Raw genomic sequence first — 15,209 nt, forward strand, 5'->3', positions numbered from 1 at the left:
GGCTTCAGTAATGATTCTTAGATTTGTGGTATAAAGTATAGGTAGACCAAGATACTTCTTGTCAAGACTAATGGCTTAGTGGGATCTCCAGGACCCTCATGGTTTAAGGAAAGAACCAACTCCCAAAAGTTGTTCTCTGACCACCACATGTACTTGAACTCACATGTGTGCATGCAGACTTACATATATAAATGTAATTAAAACAATTTTTTTTTAAAGTGTAACAGGTGATTACCTTTTACTGAGATATGGGGCAAGACTAGGGAGCAGTTTTTCAGAGTTAAGTTAGAGATTTCAATTGGATATCATTTACTAAATATCAGTAGGAAAAGGAATTGAAAGACCAAACCCAAAGGCTCTTCTGTTTGGAGGTGGTGGTAGAGACTTTTGATTTATTTTTATTCATTTTTGAAGTTTGTCAGATTGATCCAGGACCTCATGTTTATTAGGCAAGTGCTCTACCTCTGAGCTATAGCTCTAGCAGGACTTTGGATTCTAACTGCTTGGAAAAAAAAAAAGCTTTGGAGGGTTTTTGAACAGAGGAATAACATAATCTGATACGAAATAAAAGGGTTAGTCTTGCTGCTGAGTGAAGTCTAGAATGTAAAAGGCAACATTGGCAGTGTGGAACCATTTGGGAAATTGTAATTGATTAACTAGAGATTGGTATGTTCGACAAGGGATGTAAGTGATAGGATTGTAGATATATGTAAAAGTTAGTTGACAAGCTTTGCTAATTGGTTGGATGTAGGATGTATGGAGTATTATTAAACATTACCTATACATATTCTTTCTGTGTATACACATTCACTCCATATATTTTACATTTATTTATTTATGTGTGCTCACATGCAATAGCTCATTTGTGGAGGTCAGTGGACAACTTTAGGGAGTCAGTTCTACCTTGTGAGTCCCAAATCATCAGGTTTGGCAGCAAGTTCCTTTACCTGTGAGCCATCTTGCCAGTCCAACATTGTGTGTTCATATAAAATTTGTGTTGACCTCTCTAAGATAGTATATATTTATATAACATTTGAGCAAAGGAAGATGGGTGAAAGTCGTGTAAGCAGTCTCTGAAATGTCAGCATGTCAGACATATGGTAGGAACCAGGATAAGAGCTGTAGTCCAGGGAAAGAGGGCACTGAGTAAAGTAGGTTTCTTCTAGGTGGACTGGCTAGAAATGAGAGGGGAGATTAGTGTAGACTGCTTTACGTAAGAGTTTACTGAAGACATATTCAGGATAGGTGTTGGCTCGGTAGTACTGTTAAATATACTTCTCACAAAAAGGCAGGCTGGCAGGTGGTGACGCACGCCTTTAATCCCAGCACTTGGATTACGGTGGATCTCTGTGAGCTCGAGGCCAGCCTGGTCTACAAAGCGAGTTCCAGTCCAGGCTCTGAAGCTACACAGAGAAACCTTGTCTCGAAAAACCAAAAAAAAAAAAAAAAAAAAAACCACCAAAAAGACTGGTAATAGATATTTTTAAATTTTGAAAGAGAAACGACAAACCTTTAATGGTTTATTTTTTACTAGGTCCAAACTAAATGATATGATAGATGCTATTCCAAAAAGTAAGAAGAACAAGCGATGTCAGTTGCACTCCTTAGATACACACAAGCCTAAACCTTTGGGGTAAGTAGAAGTGAATACTAAAGTGCTTCATTGATACTAAGTATATACATATTGGTCTTATTTAGCAAAAAGGGTAATACATTGTTAGTTGTGTTAATTGGATTACATTCTGACATATGTCAAAATAAACATGTTCTTGGTTTCTATTGGTCTTTCTGCATTGAAACTGTAAGGTCATTGACTTTTAAGTTTTTCCTTAAATATGTTTCACCAGGAGATAAAATTTTTGAGAAATTTATGTCACTATTTTAAAGTTTTCAAAGTAGTAATAGTCTTTGATCTGTAACCATCATGTTTAAATTATTTTTGTCTTTCTTATGTATAGGTTTCCCTAATTAAGGATTAAAAAAAACCTTAATCAGTTATGGTGGTGTGTACTTGTGTAATTAATTTTCAGTTTTCTTGATTGGGCGCACAGTGCTGGCTTGCCCCTATGTCCCGGCACAGTGCCACATTGTTCCCTAGTTTGCCCCTTAATAATTACTTGAGGAGGAGAGTCAGCATGATTTAAAGGGAGTTTTAAAAGAAATTTTTGTTTGGTGGAGAATAAGGTGATATTAAACTGTTCTAAGTTAACTTATATCTGAATGTCATTGGAACCGTTTTGTAGACATTTTCCCTTTTTTAACATAAAGACACAGATATTCAGGTCTTCCTATGTCCAGGGAAAATATTTTAAAATTTTTTTTATCAGGGTCTGGTGTGTGGCACAACACTTAGAAAGAGAAGCCGGTGAATCCCTGTGAGTTTGAGGCCAGCCTGGTCTACATAGCAAGTTCTAGGCTAGTTAGGGCTACATAGTGAGATCTTGTCTCTCAAAAATAAACAAACAAAACATCACGAAAGCTGTTAAATACAGAGAAGTAGAAAGGCCATGAAGTAGAGACTTAATATTTGAGACAGCATATCTCAGTATGTTGCCTAAGCTAGTCAGGATCAAGTGATCCACCAACCTCAGGCTCCTGAGCACAAATGGAGACTGCAGGGAGTCCTCCCACCCTGTGTGTCTCACTCAGAGTCAGAACTTACCAAACTTTGAAACATTTGTTTCATTCATCTATCTGCCTTTTTCTTTGCTGAAGTATTTTAAAGGAAGTTCAAGGCATCCTGCTATTCTCCATTCACATGAATCTCTAAAGCAGATGAACATTTGCATGCCCCCAATGAGTATTAACTACATTAACGATAGAGTTAACTATAATAATGTAATACCCATTACATTATTTTTTTTGCATTGGTTTGTTGAGGTAGGATCTAAACAAGAGCCACATATTTCATAGTATCTAAATACTGGGTACCGTGAAACCAACAAAGGTCTGTACAGCCTACAGTAGTTCCTAAGTTATTTTACCCTCTTGTGGAATTTTGTTGTTGTTGTTGTTGCTTGGAGGCAGGGTCTCATGTAGCCCTGGCTGGCCTTGAACTTTCTGTATAGTTTGTATAGTGGAAGATTACCTTGCGCTCCTGATCCTGTCAGTACCTCCCTAGTATTGAGACAGCAGGCATGGACTGACTAGCTGTATCTTTTTTTATCTGTATCGTTTCTTAGAGGGCTCTTCTCTAAATGCTCATTTCAGTCTTAATTTTCCCATTAGAAAATGACCTGAGCAGTATGGCCTAGTAAAAAGGTCTGCCTTCTGGTTTTGTTTTCTCCTCCTCCTCTTTCTCTTCCTTCTCATTGGTTTTGTTGTTGTTTGTTTCTTTTTTGTGGTTCTGAGGACTGAACCCAGGGCCTCACTACTGAGTTCCACTTTGGCCTCTTTATGCATGTACTTTATTGAGGACTAATAAAAAGCAGGAGATAGCCCAGCATCTTGTCTATCTGTTCTCAGTGCTGTTTTCCTGGGAAGACCAGTTCTTCCTGTTTTGCTCCAGCTTCTAACTCTTGTTTGCAGTGACTTACTTGCTTTGTCAGATATCTACATCTATTAAATGGACAAGTAGCTACATCTTCCTATCATGTAGCTTACAAAAAAAAAAAAAAAAAATTAAATGTCCACAGCCTTCATGTTCCCTTTCAGGTACAGCTTCTCTACATGGAACGTCAAATGTGTTTTGAAGATTGTTTATTGAATATGAAATCAATATAAATGGAGGTAGTTGATCTTAAGTAGTGTTACTTAATAAAGGTGGCTGGTTGCTCCCTGGTTTATGTAGATAATAGTCAGTGATTATAGCCTGTTTAGTCAGAATGCCTGGAGTAAGTAGAGTACCTTCAAAGGCTTCCAGTTATTTGCTGTTGGAAATCATTTTATGTTCTTCGCTGTTTCCCAGCCTCAGATTTTTGTATTTGTTTTGTTTTGTTTTTGAGACAGAGTTTCTCTGTGTAGCTTTGGTGCCTGTCCTGGATCTCACTCTGTAGACCAGGCTGGCCTTGAACTCACAGAGATCCACCTGGCTCTGCCTCCCGAGTGCTGGGATTAAAGGCGTGCGCCACCATCGCCCAACTTGTAGTTTTTAATCAAACTTTTTTCTAAGGAAAGAATACTCACTGGGTTTCAACTTAATCAAGAGCAGTGTTTTGGTCACCTTTACTGAGAGTGTTCTTTTAGCTAAGCAAGTAAATTCTAGTTATTTTCTGTCTGGAAGTTTGGTATCTGAAAGAACTGGGCCAAACTTACAGGTCAGTAGTTAGTGATTAAGGGTAATATGAGAAAACGGTATGTAAAATCATGTAGAGAGAAAGTAAATCAAGAGCAAAGAATGCTGGGAGATTCTGGTTAATGGTGCAAAAGAAGCCGCTGATCAGAAAATTGAGTGAGTATGGTCAGATGGGTAGGAGGAAGCTGAGGCTGTATTGAGTGTTCCTGGGTCACTGAGGATCCCATCGTAGACGCTGGTTTAACAGCACTGGTGATGAGCAGAGCTGGTGGTTGAGTGGAAGCAGATTGGAGTGAATAGAAATGAGTACAAGTTTGTAGTGGGATATGCCATCTGGAAGTACAGGAGCAGAAGGAGGAAGTGACTTGGAAAGATTCTTCAGAAAGTATGTCTTGAGTCACTTGAGGCATAAGGCCTAGATCTGATTTGAGTGGTAGGTCACTTAAACTTAACTATCAAAGAGTATGAGAATTGAGAGAGAGTTTTTAACATGCAAGATAGATTAGGAGTTGACATTTTGTTGTTAGAGTAGGTAGACCTGAACCTTGGTTTGGCCTTAGTGGGGTTAAAGTGCTGAATTGTATAATGACACGATGTTAAGCCAGGAGTTGAGAAATATTTAGCTATGAAAAAACTCGGGTTTTTCCATCTTAAGCAAGTATGACATTGAATTTCTAGGATTGTAATGAGACCTGCAGAAGATCAGGCAGGATCCAGTTGTTCAGAATTAGCAAAAAAATCTAGAAGAGTATCCTTGACTGGAATATAGATAGACATTTCTGTAGGAATGCACATCTGCCACACAGCAAAATGCATGACCAATGCCACACTGAAAATAATTGGGGGGGAGGATCTGGGAAGTTCTCGGTAAAGTTTAAAGAAATTGTGTATAGTATTTCTACCAACTTAGGCTGTATAGAGTGCATCTTAGTGTGCTAATTTCATTAAGTATAAACTTATGTATTTTTGTTAGATTAATATATGACTTTCACGGCTACTTGGAAATGTAAAGGTAGATAAGTTTTGTTGCCATCAACTAGCTATAAATAAGAGTGCCTTAAGCAATAATCATTTAATGATCACATTAAATAGAGAATTTTCAATTGGTTAAAGATTGATCCATGTTTAATAGGTGAAAAGACTTTTTAAATGCCATTTTGGCTTTAGAACATTTCAAGTATATTTGCTTGTAAAATATTCAATATATAAACCAGTTTATATTTTATAACTGTAAATAATGTTTAATTGTATCAAGTAAACTTGATAGTCAAGTATTTGATGTAAACATGTGAAACACATTAAATAACAATGTATTAAGATTAAATATAATCTATTCAAATTTGCAGACTTATCTTACTAATATTTTAATATGTTAAAGAATTCATGATTTTAACATAGACCTTAGCAATTATTTCTTCAGGTTATCTCAGTGTCACTAAGCTTTGTACCATACTGTACTGCAGTGAAGGGAGCAGTAGCAGTGTCAGTTCAGAGAAGTTAAGTACAGATAAGAGAAGTAGTGAAGACCACAGGAAGGACAGCAAGTGTAGGATCATTTTCCATTATGGACCTTTCCAGGGAACAGCCAGGTAAAACCAAGCAATCCTTTATTCTGCCTTTTTAAACCTTTTACCTCATAGATGCCTCCTTTTCACTAATATTTATTCTTCTTACAGAGGATGTTGGATGGATGTATGGGAACTAATGTCCCAGGAATGCAGGGATGAAGTAGTTTTAATTGACTCCAGTTGTCTCTTAGAAACACTAGAAACGTATCTGCGAAAGCACAGGTAAGTGCGTGCAAAGGTCATTATGATATAATGGGCAGGGTATCTTAGGTGTCAGTCATTCCGAGTGGCCTATTACTGGCTTCCTTTGTGTAATAGTATTCTAATATTCTTCCTGTTAATATCTGGCACTAGGGGTCAGAGTAGGCAATTTCTTTATGAGGTGGCTTTGAATGTTAGCCTTCTTATCTCTTTCTTCTTTTTAAAGGTTTGTTATTATACTTACTTATTTTTTTGAGACAGGGTCTTTCTGTGTAGTCTTGGCTGTCCTGAAGTACTGGGATTACAGTCATAGACCACCATACCCAGTGTTGATTGTTTTTAAGTGTGCGTGTATATGCAGCTTGTGCAGAGTTGTTGGGACCCCTAGAACTGGAGCTGTAGGTAGTTGTGGGCTGCCTGACAGTTTCTGGGAATCAAAACCTAGTCTTGTAAGAGTAGTGTTTGTTCTTAACCCTGGAAACCATCTCTCCTGGTTTTTTTTTTTTTGTAAATTTTTTATTGCTTATTCCAGATTGGTCTTTCATGAAATACGGGTTGATTTAACCTGTTGAAGGTTATGGTTAATCACTTTAGAAAGAATAGTATTACTGAGTTGGTGTTAAAATCATATATGATACATTTTCAAAATTAAATTATCAGCTTTTTGGCCTAGAGTTGTGTGGTTCTGATGGTAAAGTACCTGCCTAGCATGTATGAGCTCTGGGTTTGATCCCCAACCCAGCATAAACTGGGAATGGTTAAACAAGATTGTAATCCCAGCACTTGGGAGGTAGAGGCAAGGTGGTCATGAGTTCAAGGCAGCCTGGGATACAAGAGACCCTCTTCCACCTAAAAAGCTTTTCATTTCCTAATTTGAAATACTTCTGTAATCACTCTTTAGAACCTTTAAATAGAGTTAGAATATATTTGTTTCATGTAACCACAAATTTTTCCTTTTTTGGGGAGTATTACAAAGGAATTTTCTAAGTGCCATTAGCATTTGGAATCCCTTAGAAAAGGAGAGAAACTGGTAAAGGAACCATCTAGTGATGGCATTGTTATTGAGGTGGGTTCTGTTGTTACAAATTTGCTACATTTGGCTTTGGAACAGATAATTACTTTGGATTCATTTTAAAAAAACAATTATAAAAATAGGTGTTAACAAAATTGGTGTTTAAATGGCAACAAACTAATGAACTACATACTCAGTTCTGTTCCTTTTTTATTTATAAACGTTCTCATTTTTGTCTTTTTGTTCATTATCAAAAAGTAGACAATAGCCGGGCGGTGGTGGCGCACGCCTTTAATCCCAGCACTCGGGAGGCAGAGCCAGGCAGATCTCTGTGAGTTCGAGGCCAGCCTGGGCTACCAAGTGAGTTCCAGGAAAGGCGCAAAGCTACACAGAGAAACCCTATCTCGAAAAACCAAAAAAAAAAAAAAGTAGACAATATATTGATTATTTGGATTTGGGAGAGGAGACTAAATAGATAGAAAAATGTTTGTCCTATCTCTTTAAGTATGAATTGGTTTACCCAGAAGGTGTCTTTGGGGTCATAAAATAAACTAATGTTATGAAATTGCCTGTGTTGTGGTTTTATTTTAATAGGAGATACAGAGTCTGTTTTATAAATATCTTAAGAGTAAGAAGAAATTTGGATTAGAAGAATAATTTTATATGTAAAAAGGAGAAATTGAAGTTGCATAGAATTTGTTCTATCCATTAAAATTTTGTGACAATTTTCTTTTGTGTATATATACTAATTCATGCCACAGCTCCTGTGTGGTGGTCAGGACTCACTTTTTTCCTTCCACCTTTTCATGGGGTCTAGGGTCTGAACTCAGGTTACTAGGACTGCAGGGCAAGCATCTTTACCACTGAGTCATCTCAGGTTTCTTATTTTATGTGTATTTGTATGTATTTGAGTGTATATTTGTGCACCACGTATGTAGGTGCTTATGGAAGCCAGAAGAGGGCACTAGATGCCCTGGATTGGAGTTACAAACAGCTGTTAGTCACCTGATGTAGGTGCTAAGAACCAAACCTGGGTCCTCTGTAAGAGCAACAAGTGTTCTTAACTCCTAAGCCATCTTTCCAGGCTCCCTGTGCCTCAGTTTTTAAGACAAAAATAATTGCAGGATTAATACAGTGTTTACTGTGGGATTAGATTAAATTGTGAGGACTGACAGCATAGTGAAGTTTACTTAGGATGGTATTCGACAGTGTAGTAAGTGTCAGAGTGTTTGCAGAGCCTTATCACTACTCGGCTCTTCAGTTTTTGAGGCATAATCTGTTTCAGTTGATTTCTAAATGGCCTTATTATATATTGTTTCCCTTCCTTTCCTGTCTCTCTCTCCTGTTCCTGTCTCGGTCTGTGCTTGTCATCAAGCCTGACAACCCAGAACCTTCACAGAAGGAGAGACCTGACTCTTGAAAGTTTTATTCTGACCTCTACACGTATGCCGTGACACTTGCCCAGCCATTTTGCAGTCCCTCTCCTCCCTCCCTCCCTTCCTAGGAATATGGTCTTGCCCTATTGCTCAGGCTGGCATCAAGCTCCTAGGCCCGAGTGTTCCTCCTGTTTCAGTCTCTCAAGTAGTGAGGGTTGTAATCACATATCATCATATACCCAGCTATCCTCCATTTTAAAGGTTGAATAATGTCCAAATATATATAGAACACATTTCCTTTATTCATCCATTGATGAACCATCTAGATTATTTCCATATCTTGACTGTCCTGAATATTGCTATTGTGAATGTGGGCCTGCAAAGTATACAAAGTATACATGTTTTATTCCTAGAAGTGGGATTTCTCGGTCATGTGGTAGGTTTTTTTTTTTTTTACTCTTTTTTTTTTTTTTTTGGTTTTTCGAGACAGGGTTTCTCTGTGTAGCTTTGTGCCTTTCCTGGGACTCACTTGGTAGCCCAGGCTGGCCTTGAACTCACAGAGATCCGCCTGGCTCTGCCTCCCGAGTGCTGGGATTAAAGGCGTGCGCCACCACCGCCCGGCTCATTTTTTTATTTATTTGTACTGGTGTGGTATAGGCATGCACATACCATAGAGTGCTAGCAGAGGTCAGAGAATAACTTCTAGAAGTTAGTTCCTGTAGCTAGAGTTTTCCTGCCTGGCCCACAGTCAGGACAAATCTCTGACACCTGCCAGTCCCATAGCCGCTCAGACCCAACCAAGTAAACACAGAGACTTATATTGCTTACAAACTGTATGGCCATACCAGGCTTCTTGCTAACTGTTCTTATATCTTAAATTAATCCATTTCTATAAATCTATACCTTGCCACGTGGCTCATGGCTTACCGGCATCTTCACACGCTGCTAGTCATGGCAGCGGCTAGCAGTGTCTCCCTCAGCCTTCCGCTTCCCAGAATTCTCCTCTCTCCTTGTCCCACCTATACTTCCTGCCTGGCCACTGGCCAGTCAGTGTTTTATTTATACAGACCGATATCCACTTCCCTTTTCTTTTTTTTCAAAAAGGAAGATTTTTAACCTTAACATAGTAAAATTACATATAATTTGGGAATTTGGGCGTAGCTTCTCTTACTACTTCCTGCTGGAGGGGGTGCTGTATCTCATGGGGACATAAAGAAAATTTTAGGATCATGGAGTAGTCCGTGAGGGTGTATCGTCTGAGTCAGTTGCCTTGAAATGGTTTTGGATGTTGGATCATCTGGGCCTTGGTGTCATCGGAGACCTTTCAGGGGGTCTTGGCTGGTCAAACCTGATATATCTTAATCTGGAACAAATCCATAGCCTCTGGCTTTCTGTGGAAGCAAAAGCAGAGCCTCCTTTCCAAAGTAACATATCCTTACATCCAAATTTTGAAGTCAAGGTACCTTTAAAATATACATTTTGGCATAACTCAACAGCTTTTGCAATCAAATATTTTTTGTCAGTTACGAATATCAAAGAGAACATAATCCAGATTCTCTTTGTGGTAGCCTTCTTTACGTGGCTTATTTTTTATATTACCTTGAGCCTATTGCTTTAAACTGCACCATTCTAAGACTGAAACGGCACTGTGGCTGCTGACTTAGCCCACCTCAGCTTCCCAACATGGCGGTGATACGTTTACCACCAGCTCTGGGAGCTTTCGTGGATCTATGCGTCTATCAAAGCAGCATGTAGCCCAGAAACCTCCTTTTTTGTTTTGTACTAGCAAAGGCTAAATCCACCACGAAGCTTAATGTGCCACTTGCAGAGGCTTCATTTCCACCATACTGCAGGTCGAGCATGCACGCCAGGAACCCGCCATAGTAGCTCAAACACACAGGCTGCCGCTAGCTTGAAAGTGACAACTAGGAGCTGTTTTTAGCTCTGTTTTAGAATCTTTTTACTCAGGTTTTAGGTGGAAACTCTTGCCAACTCGTTGGGCGCCATTTGTAGCTAGAGTTTTCCTGCCTGGCCCACAGTCAGGACAAATCTTTTGACACCCGCCAGTCCCACAGCCGCTCAGACTCAACCAAGTAAACACAGAGACTTATATTGCTTACAAACTGTATGGCCGTACCAGGCTTCTTGCTAACTGTTCTTATATCTTAAATTAATCCATTTCTATAAATCTATACCTTGCCACGTGGCTCATGGCTTACCGGCATCTTCACATGCTGCTAGTCATGGCAGCGGCTGGCAGTGTCTCCCTCAGCCTTCCGCTTCCCAGAATTCTCTCTCCTTGTCCCGCCTATACTTCTTGCCTGGCCACTGGCCAATCAGTGTTTTGTTTATACAGAACGATATCCACAGCAAGTTCCCTTCTACCATGTGGGTCCGAAAAATTAAACTTAGGTCTCCAGGCTTGGAAGCAAGCACATTTACCCACTGAGCCATCTCACCGGCTTTTGTAGTTTTTATTTTGAGGAACCTCCATACTGGCTTCCATAGTGGTCTGTCTTTTTAATTTTTTTTTTTTTAATTAAAAACAGACTTTTACTACGTATCCCTGACTGGCCTAGAACTCTCTCTGTAGACCAGACTGGCCTTGAACTCACAGAGATCTGCCTGTCTCTGCCTCCCAAGTGCTGGGACTAAAGGTGTGTGCCACTGTGTCTAGCTAAGAGGTAAGATTCTTTTGAGATTTTTTTTTTTTTTTTTTTTTGAGCTGAGGACCGAACCCAGGGCCTTGTGCTTGCTAGGCAAGTGCTCTACCACTGAGCTAAATCCCCAACCCCGAGAATTTTTTTAAACCATGGTGTAGCCTGTTTGGCATAGAACTTGAGTTGTAGACTAGGCTGGCCTTGAACTTGGAATAATCCTTCTGCTTCTGACTCCTGAGTACTAGAATTATAGGCATGCACCCACTGTGTCTGGTTTAAGAAACATACTTGTCTCTCTGTGTGTGTGTGTGTGTGTGTGTGTGTGTGTGTTGATACAATATCTCTGTGTAGGCTAGATCTCTGTGTAGGCTAGGCTTGGCTTCCTCTGTGTTGGGATTACACGTGTAGGTTACCATATTTAGCTTATAGGAATTATTTATATTCTGGATATTAATCCCTATCCAGATATATTCCCTGATTCTGTGATTGCTTGTCCACTGTTTGCTCTTTTTCTTTCTTTGGTTTTTAGAAACAGGGTTTCTCTGTGTAGCTCTGGCTGTCTTGAAACTCATTCTATAGACCAGGCTGGCCTCAAACTCAGATATCTGCCTGCCTCTGCCTCCCCATTGCTGGGATTAAAGGTGTGTGCCACCACCTCCTGGCTTCCTCTTTTTTCTTAATATTTATTTATTTTAGTAGTGTGTGCACATTACGTGTATGCAGGAGTCTCATGGAGGTTAGAAGAGGCATCAGATTGCTGGAATTGGGAGTTAGAGACAGTTGTGAGCTACTGTGTGGGTGCTGGGAACTGAACTCTAGTCCTCTGGGAGCAGCAAGTACTCTGAATTGCTGAGCCATCTCTCCAGCTTTTTCTTTTTTTTTTTTAATGATTTATTTTTATTTTATGTGAATTGATGTTTTGCTTGCATTTATGTCTGTGTGAGTGTGTTGAATCCCCTGGAACTGAAGTTACAGTCAGTTGTGAGTGGCCATGTGGGTTGGGTAGTGGGAATTGAACCCAGATCCTCTGGAAGAACAGCCAGTGCTCTTAACTGCTGAGCCATCTCTCTAGACCAGCTTAGAAGTTTTTAAGTTTAATGTCCTGTTGTATATTTTGCTTTTGTTGTGCTTTGATAACATATCCAAGGAATTGTTGCCTAGTCCAATGCTGTAATATTTTCCTTCTATATTGTAAGATTTATATTTGTAGATTTAGGTTTTAATAACTGTATCTTCAATCCATTTTGAGTTAATTTTTTTTTTTTTTTTCGAGACAGGGTTTCTCTGTGTAGCTTTGCGCCTTTCCTGGAACTCGCTTTGGAGACCAGGCTGGCCTCGAACTCACAGAGATCCGCCTGGCTCTGCCTCCCGAGTGCTGGGATTAAAGGCGTGCGCCACCACCGCCTGGCTTTGAGTTAATTTTTAAATTTCTGTATGTCCATTTTCAAAGCATTCGTGAAGTTAGAGTGATTTAATGTGACTTGTTGGTCTTATAGCCTGCTAACCTTGTGGGCTTAAAAATCCTCTAACGTGTTTTCTTAAAGAAACATAATCATCTTCTATTGGGCCAGGAAAGCCTGAATGCAGTAAAAATAATACATGATAGTTGCAAGGATAAATAAAATAGAAGTGTAAGGCAGAAATAATAGGACATAGGCAGGTTAGTGTGTGCCTGTAGTCACTACTACTTCCACCTTCTGGGGAGGCAGAGGCAGGAAGATTGTACAAGCTCAAGAATTCAAGACTAGCCTAAGCAATGTAATGAGCCTCCTTCACCTGTAGTGTGTGTGCATGGGATGTGCATGTGTGTATAGATGCACTTACTCATGAGAACGTGTATAGAGCCTAGAGGTTGAAACCAAATTTCTTCCTCTGTTGCCCCATCCCCTCTCTTTTGTGAAGCAGGTCTCTCACTGAACCTGAACCTGGAGCTTGCCAATTTTGCTAGACTGACTAGCAAGTATGCCTCTGAGATCCACCTCTCATGCCCTTCGGCTCTGGGGTTATACGTGCATGCTACCAAAGCCATCTTTTTATGTGGGTACTGGGGATCCAGACTCAGGTCCTCATGGTTACATAGCAAGCACTTGCCTGACGGATTCATTTCCTAGTTACCCCTTGCTCTTTTTTAAAGATTTATTTTGTTTTTAGGTATGTGTATATATGGGTATGTGCATATGAGTGCAGGTGCTTACAAAGGCCAGAAGAGAACATTGGATCTCCTAGAGCTGGAGTTACAGCCATTTGTAAGCTACCCAGTGTGGGTGCTGGGTCTGAATTCAAGTCCTCTAAAAGATCAGGAAGCACTTTGAACCTAGAGCCATCTTTTATGTTAAAATGTTTCTTCTCTCTTCTATACCATACTTAAATAATAATAATAATAATAATGATAATAAGAATAATTCAGGCAACTTAAACCAGTGGAAAGGACACTGAAATGAAAGGACCTACAAAAGATAGTGAAAGTCAGCTACAATAGTAGGTTTCATATTTAATAGAGGGAACTAGGAAGAAGTTGGAATTAACTGAGGTTGAGCCTAGGTGACTCTCTGAATGATAATGTTGTTAACCCCGATCAGAGAGGACATAGGAAGAGAATGGTGTTGCCTGGGAACACTGAGTTTACGGGGTTATCTACTAGGAGTCGCCAGCGTCTCACTCTTTTACATTATGGGTGTAGCCCTCAGGCAAGAAGAATAGAATCAGGCTGGAGAGATGGCTCAGAGGTTAAGAACACTGGCTGCTCTTCCAGAGGTCCTGAGTTCAATTCCCAGCACCCACATGGTGGCTCACAACCATCTCTAACAAGATCTGGCACCCTCTTCTGGCCTGCAGGCATACATTTAGACAGAACACTGTGTACATAATAAATAAACAAATTAAAAAAAAAAAGAATAGAATCTTGAACAGAGATCTTGGTCATGAATCATCTTCATAAACCGTTGGCTGAAGCCATGAATGTGTGCACATGGGTGCAGATGATTACAGAATTCATTTGAGAAATGAATTTAAGTCAGAGAGAGTCAAAATTTTCTTGTTCCATCACATTGGCTTTCTTCTGAGATCCTTTCCTGGTTCTTTCTTGTTTCAGGATTCAAAACTAGAGAAACCAGGTTCTGTGGGTCATGGTGATATGTACTTGTTATTTGAGCACTCAGGAGTCTTGAGGCAGGAGGATCATATGTATTTTATGAAACAAGCATCTATATCTGCCTTACTCATAGCCCATGTCCTTCTTTAATTTAAAATCATTGCCAGCTGACAAAGCTGCATTCCATGTAATCCTTAAATATGCATTTAACATGTATGTTTTTATTTTTATTATTATTTTTAAGACTTTATAGCTCTTGCCTGGCCTTGAACTCACAAAAGATCCACCTCCCTTTGCCTCTGGTGTCATACCCATTCTTAATTTTGAATTAAGTTTTTTTTTGTTTTTGTTTTTAACAGGTTTTGCACTGATTGCAAAAATAAAGTTCTCCGAGCATACAATATCCTCATTGGTGAACTTGACTGCAGCAAAGAGAAGGGATACTGTGCTGCACTTTATGAAGGCTTGCGGTGCTGTCCGCATGAGCGACACATCCATGTTTGCTGTGAAACAGACTTCATTGCACATCTCTTGGGTCGTGCTGAGCCAGAGTTCGCAGGAGGGTATGAGTATGTAGTTTGCTAGAATGGGCTATCTAGCGCTTTGCTTCATTTTATTACTCAAAGTTTATTTCTGTCACCTCTGCCTCATGATATAAGATGATGTATGTACAAATTAAGGTGTGCTGTAAAGATTATGCTTTCTTAATTGAATGAAACTATGGGAAAAGTATTCTGGTGTTTGGTTTAATCCTCTACTCCTTATTTCTGGAGAAGAGATAGACTTTCATTATAGATTATCATTTTTACTTGAAAATGATTGAAATGAATATTCATGCATTCTGCTTTATCATGTTTAGATTTTATTCACAATGATGGTTTTTGCATAGAAGTTAGGTTTTTGCAGCAGGGGGTTAAGAAATACTTTATTGAATGTAATTCATGGACTGTGTATACTATGTAATTATTAAATGATAGAAGAGCCTAAATTAATATCTCTGGCTTTGTAATGAGAATGAAATTAGAATTTATTCATAGACTACATCAAACCCATTTTCCCTTTGGGTT

At 39.3% G+C, this 15,209-nt stretch overlaps 1 protein-coding gene across 4 annotated transcripts in view; it reads left to right on the top strand.

The window, feature by feature from the left end:
- Ggnbp2 (gametogenetin binding protein 2) overlaps positions 1 to 15,209 on the top strand; it is a 38,345-nt gene that overhangs the window by 13,312 nt on the left and 9,824 nt on the right. For 2 of the 4 annotated variants that reach the window (XM_052759527.1, XM_052759528.1), the window contains exons 5-7: positions 1,535 to 1,633; positions 5,911 to 6,024; positions 14,502 to 14,711. In XM_052759527.1, the coding sequence (XP_052615487.1) occupies positions 1,535 to 1,633; positions 5,911 to 6,024; positions 14,502 to 14,711 (423 nt within the window). Of the gene's footprint in view, positions 1 to 1,534; positions 1,634 to 5,697; positions 5,824 to 5,910; positions 6,025 to 14,501; positions 14,712 to 15,209 lie in introns of all 4 variants that reach the window. The other 2 variants (XM_052759529.1, XM_052759526.1) reach the window with 2 other exon arrangements.

The sequence above is a fragment of the Peromyscus californicus genome, unplaced genomic scaffold (assembly GCF_007827085.1).
Source record: "Peromyscus californicus insignis strain IS unplaced genomic scaffold, ASM782708v3 Scaffold_3__1_contigs__length_106647218, whole genome shotgun sequence".
Taxonomy (NCBI): domain Eukaryota; kingdom Metazoa; phylum Chordata; class Mammalia; order Rodentia; family Cricetidae; genus Peromyscus; species Peromyscus californicus.